Raw genomic sequence first — 14,237 nt, 5'->3', positions numbered from 1 at the left:
GGTTTTTTAAAGGGTGCTGGGAATCGTAGCACTGTGAAAGGAAAACTAAGGTTCTTAGGATGCTTTGGAGGGGGTGGAATGTTGAATACACATAGACGGACGGACACACCCCCACCCCCACCCCCACACACCCCAGCATAGCTTCAACTTTTAGCACAAAAAGTCTTCAGCCAGATGTCATGCAACCCTTTCCAAGAATTGCGAATTAGGTAAGTTCACCTTTGAATGCAGCTAAATGGAGTTTAGAAGAATTGATGCTTTTGAATTATGGTGCTGGAGGAGACTCTTGAGAGTCCCATGGACTGCAAGAAGATCAAACCTATCCAATCTGAAGGAAATCAGCCCTGAGTGCTCACTGGAAGGACAGATCCTGAAGCTGAGGCTCCAATACTTTGGACACCTCATGAGAAGAGAAGACTCCCTGGAAAAGACCCTGATGTTGGGAAAGATGGGAAAGATGGAGGGCACAAGGAGAAGGGGATGACAAAGGACAAGATGGTTGGACAGTGTTCTCGAAGCCACCAGCATGAGTTTGACCAAACTGCGGGAGGCGGTGGAAGACAGGAGTGCCTGGCGTGCTCTGGTCCATGGGGTCACGAAGAGTCGGACACGACTAAACAACAACAACAGTGTTTCATTAAGAATTAACACCCTAGAACTCTACTTGCCACAATGGGGACAGATATCTGAACTATACAGAGCAGGCTTAGGAGTACGTGGGCCACAGTGGCTGCCCTGCCCCTTCTTGATGAGCATCAAGGCTGGGGGGACAGAGAAAGAGGTCCTGCAATCACAGGACAGGCTAGGAATCCTTATGCCTTGTACCCACCAAGAGTAGCACATGCTCAGCTGCAGCAGAAGGGGAGAGCATGGACTACTGCGCAGGGACTGAGAGCAGCAGTGGTGGTAGTAGGATGGGCAGGGGAATGACTGTCCTCCAACAAAGTCCCTCCCAAAGCACCCTTAACCTGCCAATGCCCTGGAACCATGTGGAAAACCAAGTGTGCAACTGTGTCAGGAGTCAAGAGAAAAAGGTGGAAAGGGCGAAGCACAGGGAAGGGAGCTGGCATATGGCAAGATGGCACAAGGGGAAGGGCAGGCACCAAAAAACAGAGGCTGGGCCTTGCCTCTTCCCTCCCAACTTCATCTCCAGTCACGCTTGGCACCTTTCGTAGTCATCCGCCCCCAGCGGGAAGCCCAGGAGGAAGCCGATGGCACTCGGCAGAACATTGGGCAGAGGCCGTAGCAGGAGGCTTGCGAAGAGGGTGGCTGCAGGGAAGCGAAAACATTTGCATGAGAGGAGGCGGGAGCAGGAGGAAGGCCAGCTCCCAGCCAGGACAGGCAGGCCTTACCTAGCATGTTGGCACTGACGTTGTTGCTCTCAGAGTATTTCAGCAGCTCCCGCAGGAAAGCAATCACGAAGCGGAACACGTTCTGGTGTGACCACGGCAACTGGCAGATCACCTGCAAGACAGGGAGGGGCAGTTTGGAGTTTCAATGCAGAGCTTTACTAGAGGAGGGGCATGGATCACTAGCACGGTGTACTTGTTGTGTTTGCAGGTTTAGACCTGGCATAAAAAAAAAGACTTTCTAAAATGGTAACCGGACTAGAACTCTGCTGGGAACTTTGGGGAATAATACAACTGTAGAGTCGGAAGGGACCACGAGGGTTAACTAATCGAACCCCCTGCAATGCCTAAGGTGGGGCTCGAACTCAGGACACTGAGATGAAGAGTCTTATGCTCTACCAACTGAGATATCTTGGGGGAAGGGCCATTGCTCTGCTTTTCATGCAGAAAGTCTCAGGTTCCACCCCCAGCATCTCCCAGGAGGGTAGGGAACATCCCTTGTCTGAAATCCTTGAGAGCCACTGCTTTGAATAAATTTTTATTGATTTTCCAAGAAAATTATACAATTGTATCCAAATTTTTTAACAAATTAAATCTTTTGGACTTCCTTCAACTGCTCTGGTAATCATCCATAGTTATTCTTCAGTACGCATTCCCTTCATTATATTGCCATTTGTCTACCCTCCCTCTTCTATTTCTTTTTGATAATACATCTTAACTTTTACAGTGCTTCTTGAAACCCCACTAGTGTTGTTTGCACATCACACACATTTTTCAGATACTCTACAAACTTTTCCCAGTCTTCGGTAAATTTTTGGTTTCTCACATATCTAATTTTCCCAGTTAATTTGTCCAATTCTGCATAGTCTGTCAGTTTCATTCTCCATTCTTGTATCGTCAGTATTTCCTCTTATTTCCATTTCTGGGCCAATAAAATTCTTGCTGCTGTAACTGCATACTGAAAAAGTTTACAATCCTTTCTTCTTATTTCTTTTCCTGTAATCCCTAAAAGAAAAGCTTCTGGTTTCTTTACAAAGGTATATTTTAACATCTTCTTCAATTCATTATATATCACTTCCCAGAAACTCTTCACTTTCTTACATTCCCACCACATATGATAAAACATTCCTTTTTTTTCTTTACATTTCCAAAACTTATTACATGTCTTATACATTTTTGATAATTTTACCGGTGTGATGTACCATCTATAAAACATTTTCATCACATTTTCCTTCAATACCATGCATGCAGTAAATTTTAGATTTTCTTTCCACAATTTTTCCCAATCATCAAATTGAGTATTATACCCAAAGTCTTTGGCCCATTGTATCATTACCGATTTAAGCTCTTCATCTTTCGTATACCATTCCAATAATATCTTATACATTTTTGACAAAATTTTACATTCATTATTTATTATATCTGTTTGAAACTTTGAATCTTTTTCTCCATAACCACTTTCTTTTATATCTTTTTTTAAACATTTCATTTACTTGAAAATAATGCAACCAATCATATACATACTCTTTCACTTGTTCGTATGGTTTCAATTTCCATTTTCCTCCTTCTTTGGTTACCATTTCACCATATGTAATGTTAGATAATATTGATTTATTGCTCAGATAAGCGTGAGGTCCGGCACGCTTCCCCCATCGCAGGCCTCTGCATTCCAAAAGTCCTCATTCCGATGCTTCTGAGCATAGCAGAGTTTCAACAGCGGCAAGAGGAACCTGCAAAAAAAAAAAAAACCTCCAGTGCCTTCTTCAGTGTGCTTAAATAAAATCCACACAGGATCTTAGCAGCTAGAAGCAGTTTTATTTACAGCAGACTATCCATTATCTATCACAGCGAACAGCATCGTGAAAACACGTCCTCTCTCCTCAAAAGCGAAAGTAGAGAGAAAGAACAAAGACTTGAGTCTCTCGGAACTGACGTAGAAGTTCCCTCCCAACAGTAGGCAGAGCGTACACTCTGAGCTGTTTAACCCTGTAAGCTCAGGTTCCCCTCACATGTAACCCATTTACTTCTCATATTCATTTTCTTTACACTCATAACCTCCAACGGAGATAACCAGTGTGGTACTCTTGGTTCCAATAAATTTTTATACCTGTCCCATACTTCTATTAATGAATTCCTGAAGATGTGGTTCCCAAAACCTTTGTGAACTTTCTTCTTATCACACCATAAGTATGCGTGCCATCCAAATCTGTTATCAAAACCTTCCAAGTCTAATAATTCCTTATTTTCTAATTTTATCAATTCCTTTAACCAACATAGGCATGCTGCTTCATAATATAATTTCATATCTGGCAGGGCAAAGCCTCCTCTTTCTTTTGCATCCGTTAGTAACTTATATTTTATTCTTGGCTTTCCCCCCTGCCAGATATACCTTGAAATCACTCTTTGCCATTCTTTGAAAATCCCTACCCCCTTTATAATGGGGATAGTCTGAAATAGAAATAACATCTTTGGAAGCACGCTCATCTTTATCGTAGAAATTCTGCCCCAAAAAGACAGTTTCATTCTACCCCACACCTCCAGGTCGTTCCTTGTTCCTTTCCAAACCGGTATATAATTGTTCTGGAACAGGTCAATATTTTTAAGAGTTAACCAAATTCCCAAGTATTTTACCTTTTTCACCACCTCTATCTCTGTCAATTGTTGCATTGTTTCTATCGTATTTTGCTCCATATTTTTAGCCATTATTTTTGTTTTTTTCTTATTCAGTCTAAACCCGGCCACTTTTCCAAATTGTTCAATCTCCTCCAGTACTACTTTTACACTTTCCATGGGTTCTACCAGATCATCGGCAAAGGCTTTAACTTTATATTCATTCTGACCTACTGTCACCCCTTTTATTGAACTGTTTCGTCTGATCGTACTTAAAAAGACCTCTAGGACCATTATAAATAACAATGGCGAGAGCGGACAATCCTGTCTCGTTCCTTTAGATAGTTAATAATGTAATCATGGAAGATATAAAAATATCAGTTTAGCTCTCTGTTCTGTATATATTGCCTTAATTCCGTTGAAGAAATCTTTCCCCACATCCATATATTCCAAATTTTTCAACATAAAATCCCATGCTATATTATCAAAGGCCTTTTCTGCATCCACAAACATTAATATCGCTTGTTTCTCATTCCTGGCAGTCAGATATTCCAAAATATTAATTATATTTCTTATATTATCTTTCATTTGTCTGCCTGGCAGGAAACCCGCTTGATCTTTGTGGATGATTCTTGTCAATATCTTTTTCATTCTCTTCGCTAAAATTCCCGCAAATATTTTATAGTCTGTGTTCAACAGTTAAATAGGCCTATAATTTTTAACTTGAGTTAAATCAGAATCTTGTTTTGGGATCAAAGTAATGAATGCTTCTTTACACGTTTCTGGAATTTCTCTTACTTTTAAAATATTGTTCATAACTTCTTTCAATGGTATCATCAAAACATTTCTCATCTCTTTGTAGTAGCCTGATGTAAATCCATCTGGTCCCGGGGCCTTTCCCCTCTTCAACTCTTTTATAGCCTCTTTAATCTCGTCAATTTCAATTGGGGCGTTCAGCTGGTCTCTTTGTTCTGTCGGGATCTTCTGCACCTTTTTATCTTTTAAAAATCTTTCTATTTTCTTCATATTATTCTTTTCCTTATTTCTATATAGTTGTCTATAAAAATCCAAGAATCCCTTTCTTATTTCTTTCGGATTAGATGTCTCTTCACCATTTACAATAATATTGTTGATTGTATTCTGCTCCTTTCTCTTTTTAATTTGCCACGCCACACAAGCCATTTCCCTGATTTGTTAGTGAATTCAAAGTTTTTCTGTCTTAATCTTTTAATATTCCATTCTACTTCTTTGTTTATTATCATTGCAAATTGAGTTTGTAGAATCTTGATTTCTTGCTTGATTTTTAAATTATTGGGTTTTTTGATTAATTTTTGCTCATTGTCCATAATCTGCTTTAAAATTTCTTTTTTCCCTTTTTCCCTTTTTCCCTATTTTTATTCTTCAATGAATTCTGCTGAATAAAAAATCCTCTCATGACTGCTTTGCTTGCGTCCCAAACAATGTTCATCTTTGTACCTTTGTTGATGTTATCCATAAAATATTCAGTTAGTTTCTTTTGCGCTTTTTCTATTATCTTCTCCTCGTCCAACAGATAATCATTGATTCTCCATCTAAAAGTTCTTTCTTCAAAACCTTTTAGTTCCAATTTTATTGGGTTGTGATCTGAGATTACTTTAGGTTGTATTTCAATTTGTTGGATTCTTGGAGTCAATTCGTTCGAAACCCATATTTGGTTGATTCTTGACATTGACTGATTCGGTTCTGAATAGTACGTAAATTGCTTTTCCAATGGGTGTCTAAGTCTCCAAATATCAATTAAATTACAATTCTTAGTCATTGTGAAAAAAGTCTTAGGTAGTTTCCCTTCTTTGTTTGTTCCTTCTCTTAATCTATCCATTTCCAGTGAAACCACTCCATTCATATCTCCCATTATTATAATTTTCTGATCCATGTATTCAAACAGTCTTTCTTCCAGAGCTTTATAGAAATCAGTCTTATTTCCATTAGGTGCATAGATCCTGACAATTATTAAATTTTCGCCTTGCCATTTGATCTGGACTGCTATGATTCTTCCTTCTTCATCTTTAAATATTTGTTGGGATTCAATTTTGTTTTTAATGTATAAAACAACCCCCCTTTTTTTCTCTTTGTCCGAAGATATAAATTCATTTTCAAGTCTTTTATTGATCAAAATTTTCCTATGTTTCCTTGCCACGTGGGTTTCTTGTAGGCATACGGCGCACCACTCGTCTCCCTCTCTAATCTAGACCCATATGAGAAGATACAATCAGGTTTCCTTAGATCACTCCTGCAAACACCTAAATGCGTCCCAAATGCCGCCCTACGACTGGAAGCGGGCTTATACAGCATTCAAGCCAAAGTATGGATAAGAACCTTATGCACTTGGCTAAGACTTAACAACTCGCCGGTTGGACTACTTTCCCTGATGCTTCTTGACAAATTCCAATCTAGCTGGTTGAAGGGCATTCTCAGAAAACTGGCCACATATGGTCTCTCCCCAGAGTATTTATTAAGTTTAGAAAGGGGAAGGGCCAAGAACATAATCAAATAAAGACTCAGGGACATTGAAACCCAAAATGACTTTAACCAACTTCCGATAACTTATAAACTTCTATACAATTCTCAAAGGCCCCATCTAGCAAACTATCTCAAAGTTTTAGACAACGCTAAACACCGATGGGCATTTTCCAGGGCCCGCTTTAACGCTCTCCCTTCAGCTCTTCTAGAGGGAAGATACAATAAAATACCGATCGAACAAAGATTATGTCCCTGTAACAGCAATGAAACCGAAACCATTGGGCATGTCATCTTATACTGCCCATTATATCGAGACTCAAGAAAAGAGCTGATCGAACCGATTCTGAGGAAAATACCTCGTAGTACAGACGACACCTATATCAGACACCTCTTAGCTGACAAAGAGCCTGAAATTAACAGGTCCGTGGCAAAGTACTGTTACATTGCAACAAGAATAAGACGAGCAATGATGTCTACAAAGGAGTTCAAACTGTAAACATCGAAGGAACGATAATAAACTGTAGCGACTCCTGAATTGAATTTTAAAAACTTAAAACTCGAAACCTGGTCATAAATATAAGCACCAATTCTGTGAATTGGCCATATTTTTACTGTTACTTGTAGCACAATACTACTCTTAATGTCATATTTTATAAATTGCTTCCTGGTCGTTGACCGTATTAAAGATATTTGATTTGATCTTGTAGGCATATAATGTCCAAATTTTTCTTTTTTAAGAATTGTTCAATTTTATTTTGTTTCTTCTTATCATTCATCCCATTAATATTCCAATTCCATAATTTCAACGCCATCTTGAATTCCAATTAAATAAATTTAGTTTAGTTTCTTTATGACCTAACTGCCTCTTCTCCTTCTTCTTCTTCTTCTTCAGACTTCTTTCCTTTGTCTTCTTCTTCTTCCCTCGATTCTGAAGATCCTACTCCTCCTTCTGCACCTTTGACCTCTTCTTCTTCCACTTGTAGCTCCTTATATCTTCTCGTGAATTTCCCTATTTCGTCTGGGCTTGTCAATCTACGCTTCTTAGTTTTGTAGAAAAATGAGATTCCCTCTGGAAATTCCCATTTGAAGTCAATCTTGTTTTTCTTAAGTGTCAGGGAACTGCCATCAGTGCCGGAGGGAGAGAGCAAGCTCCAGAGGGATTCCAGAGAGCGTCCCGGGATTGGGAGAGGCAGCCCATCTTCTGGGGAAGAGAATCAGCGTAGCACCAGTGGAGAAGGGGGGCAGATGGGGGAATCGGCGAGGCGGTCCCATGACTCCTTGCCGGGGACCAGCAGGGAGAGTAAGGGTCCTCCGCTGCTACGCCCTCCTTGCGCAGAAGGCTTTCGCGCAGAGAGAGTAGGAGGAGACTAGGCGTCAAAGAGCTTCTTTGCTGGAAGAAGTTTAAGAAACGCCCACTGACGGATTCTGCCAGCGATTGAGACAGCCACGGGTGAGTGGCTGTCCGGACAGAAAAGGTTCACTCAGGCAACCCAGCCAGGTGTTGGCACCGGCTTACGCACGAGCAACCCCTAGAACCATTACATTAAGGATCTGCACCAGTGGCTTATATGGATCTTTTCGTTTCAACAGCCTTATTGGAATATCTTTAAAAATGATTATGTAATTTCCGTCTATATATAATCTTTTCTCTCTATTCTTCTGTAGTATCAAATTTCTCATCTCTCTGTCCTTGAACGTAATTAAGCAATCTCCCGGAAATTTTCTTGCCTTGGTTGCTCTTACTCTCATTCTAAATGCGTTTTGTACTGTTTTTGCAACTTCTTCTACTGGTAGCTCCAACCACTGCGCAATTTCCGTTGTCAGTCTCTCTTTAATATTTGCATTCCGTATTTCCGGTACAGATCTCAGCCTCAGGTTCACTTCCCTCTGTCTCAGTTCATTCATAGCAATTGCATCTTTGATTTCCTCTTGAGATTTGTTTATTTCTATCATTTCCACCTTCATCCTTTCTTCCTCTCGTTTCATTTCCCTCATCTCCAATTTTGTCTTTTTCCACCCCCTTCTAGTGATTGTGTTCTCTTAGCTACATCTTTAATTTGTCCTTTCAGTTCGTTAACTGTCTCATCAATTTTTTTATCCATTTTCCCAATTTTACTATCCACTTGTTCTAATTTTGTTTCCAAATTATTTTCACTTTGTCTAATTTCTGCAAACATTTTCAATATTTCTGCTTTAAAGTCTGTTTCTTGTTTAGATGCTCTCCTGTCTGTTGGCGTCCCCCCCTCCATCCCTTTCTTCTGTTGGTGCGTCATTTTCAACAAAATAACACTTAACACTAATCTCGTAACACGTTCCCCACTTAATCAAATCACAGCGCATATAAATATAAAATTTAACCAATTTTCCAATTTTCCAATTTTACATTGTAATATATCACTTTACATTGTAATATATCACTTTACATTGTAATGTAACACTTTTGGAAAAATCAAAAATAATAAAATAATAGAAGAAGGGGGGGGGGAAAGGAAGAATGTCAAAGATAGCAAAAAAGGAATCTTTTTTCAAATAGAAATGTCTCACGACTCCAACCCCAGAGTAGAATTTAGTTAATCTCCCTTAGTAATTTGAAAGGAATAAAGGGTAAGTCGGGATCAAAACCAAAGTTCCAATCTTCATGCCCCCAGTTGGGCTAATCCTTAATTAGGTTATTCTTCAAAGTTTATGCTTGAATCAATTGTAATCCAAATTGGGTTGTAATCCAAACAGAATTGTAATTGTAATAATTGTAATCCAAATAAGTCAAATTGTAATCCTGAAGGACTTATATTGTAATCCAGAACAAGTCCAATTTATAGTTAAAAGAAAGGAAAAAACCAAGAAAAAATGTTTTTAGGGGTGTACTTAATAAAATAAAAACAACATTTAAAAACCCAGTTTCAGATTATGTTGTAATCCAAATGGAATGAGATGACACCTCCAGAGTAGTATTGGTAGAGAGAAGTGAAGTATCTGCAGAAATTAACCAATATTGTTCCGAAGAGAAAAAAATACAGTACAGAAGGGGAGAAGAGCCAAAATCACTTCAAAAGTATTCCACTGACATTAAGATGAACCATAAAAAACAAGTGCGCCATGAAAAACAAGTTGTACTGACCAATTCCATCCACTAAGAGATCAAAGTCCGAATTTAAAAAACATAAATCAATAGATCAAAATATGTAAACTCCAACCATTTCAAACTTTTAATTTTAGTATGCCGAATTTAAAGTTTAATTAATAGGGAGAATGAAAGAAAAATATATTAAGTCCTCTTCACTGCAACTGCAGCCTTTCCAAAACTTTATTGTTAACAATGGAGTCGGAAACTGTCCTTCCGTTTCTCTATTCTTTGTCTTTAAAAGCGAAAGTGGAGAGACAAAGAATCTGTTCTTTGTATATCCTCCTTTACATCCAAGACCTTTATAACCACATTAATAACTTTCTGTCCCCCCTTTTTTATAGTAGCCTTCTACTTTTTAAATCTTCTGCAGGAATTGCTTTTAACTTCTTTACTTTGTTCTTAAAAGTTCTTAAAAGTTACGAGGGAAACGGAAACAATAGCCGCTAGCGGCAACTTACTTTCATTTTCCAGCTCTGCTTGTATTGCTGCGTCAAAACTGATTCCAGATGGCAGCTGAACTCAAATAAATCTTTATTATTTTGGAGCCTTCCTTAAATCCAAATCTTCTAATTTGTAGTTTACTTAGGTCCAAATTTCTTAGTTTTGAGAGCGGAGCGCTGTTCCTTGCAAGCTCAGGGCTTCGCTATTCGGACGCAGCAATGGCTTCCCAATAGCCCGCTATCCCGTTCCGCCGTGCTCTTCACCTCCTTTCGGGGGCTACCTGACGGCCGGACGGGCAGCTTTTTGGGCACTGCCGGGAACCTGAGACCCTGGACTCCCTCCAGAGGCTTAATAGGGGGCTACTGTGCCCTGTAGCACCCCCTTTTCTTCCAAAATAGCCGGGATTCCTCTCTCCGAAAAATCCCTCGCTTGCGACGGGATCGCGCTCCACCGGAAGTGTTTTCATGCAGAAAGTCTCATGTTCCACCCCCAGCATCTCCAAGTAGGGTAGGGAACATCCCTTGTATGAAATCCTTGAGAGCCACTGCTTGTCAATTTCGACAATACTGAGCTAGATGGCCCAGGGGTCTGATTCAATATATGGCCGCTTCCTGTGTTGGAAATTGAAGCGAGGTTCACTGAAACAGGTGAGCTATTGTTACAACTCCTTGTCAGAAAGTAAAAAGGCAACATGTGCGCACCCCACCCCCCTCCACAACCGAGAGGGATGGTTATCAAAGGAGACATCAGCAACCTCTGCAGTTAACAAGGCTTCCCAGACCAGACTAACCCTCCTGCCAGTGTGCCGGTTTACTGGCTTTCAGGGATGTTTTAGTGGATTTCCTGTTACTCGCGGCAACATTTGGACTAGATGACTTTGGAAATCCCTTCTGATTCTATGCTTCTGTACACACCACAGACCAGCCAGGAAGAGATGGGGCTCTGGGGCCGACCTGGCGACAGAGGTGGCTGTCATGTGAGCACTCAAGGCAGCGCTGATACAGTTCATAGCAAAGGACTGGTTCTGGCACTGCCTCCAGGAAGATGAGCAGAGCTTCGGCCACCGAGTGGTTACTGCCAGCTATTGCCAGTTATTGCCAGCCTGGCAAGGAAAGTGTTCTATCCTGTTACCTGCACCCTGCCTCCTTCCCAGGCTGGTCCAAAGCAAGAAGCTTTGTCCTTATACATCTGGGCCCACCTTGCAAGTTCCCCCTTTTTGTGTAAGGTGGACCTTGAACCCACAGCCCTGAGATTAAGAGTGTCACGCTCTACCAACTGAGCCATCCCAGTGTAATTATCCCACACCTCCCCTCTTGATGAAGCTGCCTGCAAAGCTGATCTGCCGAGGAAATGTCCTTCTGCAGGCATGGTTTCAATCCAAACAACAAATACTGGTGGTCAACTCCAAAAGTGCGGTCAACAAACCCTGCTTGCCAAAGAACAATTGAACGCACCCTTGAAGCTCCTTTGCAGCCATGTCTTTACCTTGACACCACGTATGATGCTAGATGTGGGGCCTGCAGGCCTGTCAAGATTCCCCACCTCTGCTCTATCTAGCCAGGCTGATGTTTTCAAATGGGGGTTAAAGCTGTTAAGCTGTTTGGATGCATGACTGGACTTTACTGTGGGCATTTCATTGTGCTGTGTCCCAGAGCCTTAAGGATGGGCTGGCCTAGGAACCTAAGCCACCAAGTATATAAAAGTGAGGTCCACTCCAGCCAAGAGCGAAAGAAAACCACCAAGAAGCCCTGCTTCCCAACAATGTCCCCCAAAGAGGATACGGATCGTCTCGGGAATGCTGGTGTCCAGGCACTCAATTATCTCCTGCAGCTCGTCCTGCATGCCCGGGGTCTGGAAGAGGTCCTCCTGAAGCAGAGTATCACCCATGCATTAGGAAGGGATGAGGTGCATCCTGGATAGCATGAAGAACAATCCAGCCCTGGGGTGCATAATGTGAGGTCGAGGAATGCAACAATGGAGAGAAGCCCATCACCAAGAGAGCTGGCACAAGGGCTGAGAATTTTATCCCGCCTGCTTTCCACAGTAGCATTCCTACTACCCTTCTCATGATTTGGGGCAATGGGAGAGTGAAATCATTCCCCGCTTCTTCTAGTGGCAAGTCTCAGAGAGCCGCTTTGCTAGGGATAGACAGATAATGGTTGTGAACACTTGGGTTTTTCTGAGCCGCTCTAAGGAATACCATATACTGGATGTCCCACCCACTGCCGCTCCACCAAGGTGCCACTATACTCACAGCAGGAGTTTGTAAGAGCGAGTCGGTAGCTAAGATATAAATCAATTGGGACGTTTGGAACCTGCACAGCCCAAAACTGGTACTGGATTCCAGCCAACACCCATCCTTTCAATGGTACAGTCCCCCTCAGCTCACCTGGTGGCAGGCATTCTTGAAGAGGTGGTCCACCAAAAGCCAGATCTCCTTGGCCGCTCAGTGGAGTCATCACCATCCTGGGGTACTATATCCAGAAACTGCTTCTCCTGGAGGTCCAATGACAAGCGGGACTGGCATGAGAGCCTGACAGAATGTGTGCCTGTATGCATTCTTTCCTTGCTCCAGCTGGGTGGACAAGTCTTGCCCTCTGAGGCCACAACTAGGGCTGGGCGATAGCTGGCTTTCAACACTGTGATATATCACTGGCTAAACATTGCAATACACCAATATATCACGATGTCTGAAATAAGATGGAGCTATGTAGAGGCATTGGCTGGCTTCATGGTTTTCCCCGCATTGTGATTTTTGCTGGCGCCTGCTCTCTTGTGATTTGCTTCCCCCTGCAGGAGGGCAGGGGAAAGCTGAACCGGCAGAGTCCACAGGGGCTGCAGGAATCTAGAGAAGCATTGTCTGGCTTCACAGTTTCCCCCCACATTGTGTTTTTTGCATAGTACACACACACATCATGATTCGCAATATATTGCCAGGTCAGAAATTATGAAACCAGTCTCACTATCTAGACTTCAAGCTGACTTGAAAATATATCTATATTGACATATCGCCCGGCCCTAGCCACAGCAAGCATCTCAAGTGGGAAAACAAAAAACAAATTGCTCACACCCCAAATCCAAGCTCCCCCTCCCCCTATTAATATGCAGCTAGTAATCCTCCCACTCTGGATGTGCAGTTCACCCAAAAGCTTACTAAATATGCAGCTGTGGACATGAGGTTTGGCTAACATTTTATTTAAATTGTTGGAACCTGCCCTGGGACCTTAGGGTGAAGGGCAGGAAATAAGTAACAAAAACAGCAACAGAACATGGATGGGCCTTCATAGGTTGATGGGCTGCAGGCCCAGCCAGCATGATGAGATGATGGGGTCACATGTTCACCACCCCTTGTCTAGAGCACGTTGCAGAGGCAGTGGTAGAAACTGAGCAACAGCTGGAGCCCCAGCCCACGACTTTGTATGGGCAATGCAGCACACAGCAGCTGGTGAACAATGTCTCCTGCCTCCTTCCCATCTTCCTCTCCAGAAATGTTCAGGGTGGTTAGTTCTATCTCAAGCTACCAAATTCAAGAGAAAGAGAAAGAGAGGAGGGGGGAGCAAGAGAGCTTTAGGAGCACAGCAATGGCAAGCAGCCCATCACTAAAAGGAGTTGGCAAGGATGGAGAATTTGATCCCAACTCCACTTCCTCTCATCCCCAGGGAAGCTGTTGATTAGGACCCAATTCATCCCCCCCCGCCGCCGCCGCCAATACTCCCCACCCCTGTCGAGAGAGAGAGAGAGAGAGAGAGAGTATTGGTGTGGGGAATGACACATACTGTATCAGAGTCTTAGTGCAAGAGTAGCTGATGCATGCTAAAGAACACAGGAGCCTTGCTGGGTTAGATCAGCATTTTGTTCCCACAATGGCCAACCACATGCCCTTGGGAGTCCATAGGGACACGGGGACAATAGCACTCTGTCCATCATGTTCCCCAGAAACTGGTAATCAAAAGCATGTGGTTTATGATAATAGTGGCAATAAATAGCCCTGACCGGTAGCCACTGATAAACATATCCTCTATGATTCTAAATGTCTTCAGCTGTCCAAATTGACAGTCACCACTGTCTCCTTGTGGCTATGATAATACACCCAAGTATATCTGATTTCGAGAGGAGTGACATTTCCGTGAGCCACCCCAAAGCAGCCACTAAAAGGTAAAGGTAAAGGTACCCCTGCCCGTACGGGCCAGTTGTGTCCGACTCTAGGGTTGTGC

General features: G+C 42.2%; 1 protein-coding gene across 1 annotated transcript; it reads right to left on the bottom strand.

Annotated features, from left to right (window-relative positions):
• Window positions 1-1,153: 1,153 nt before the first annotated feature.
• LOC308467639 (inositol polyphosphate 5-phosphatase OCRL-like) lies at window positions 1,154-13,168 on the bottom strand (the record flags this gene model as incomplete). The annotated part of the gene is made up of 5 exons (XM_080989370.1): window positions 12,413-13,168; window positions 11,805-11,889; window positions 10,977-11,104; window positions 1,353-1,464; window positions 1,154-1,269 (listed from the first exon to the last, which is right to left on the bottom strand). The coding sequence occupies exons 2-5, from the start codon at window positions 11,863-11,865 to the stop codon at window positions 1,154-1,156; spliced, it is 417 nt and encodes a 138-aa protein (XP_080845496.1). The 5' UTR covers window positions 11,866-11,889; window positions 12,413-13,168.
• Window positions 13,169-14,237: the final 1,069 nt, after the last annotated feature.

The sequence above is a fragment of the Podarcis pityusensis genome (genome assembly GCF_964106645.2).
Source record: "Podarcis pityusensis genome assembly, chromosome: W".
Lineage (NCBI taxonomy): Eukaryota > Metazoa > Chordata > Lepidosauria > Squamata > Lacertidae > Podarcis > Podarcis pityusensis.
Note: the sequence above shows the minus strand (reverse complement) of the source record. Positions and strands in the feature narration are given on the sequence as shown.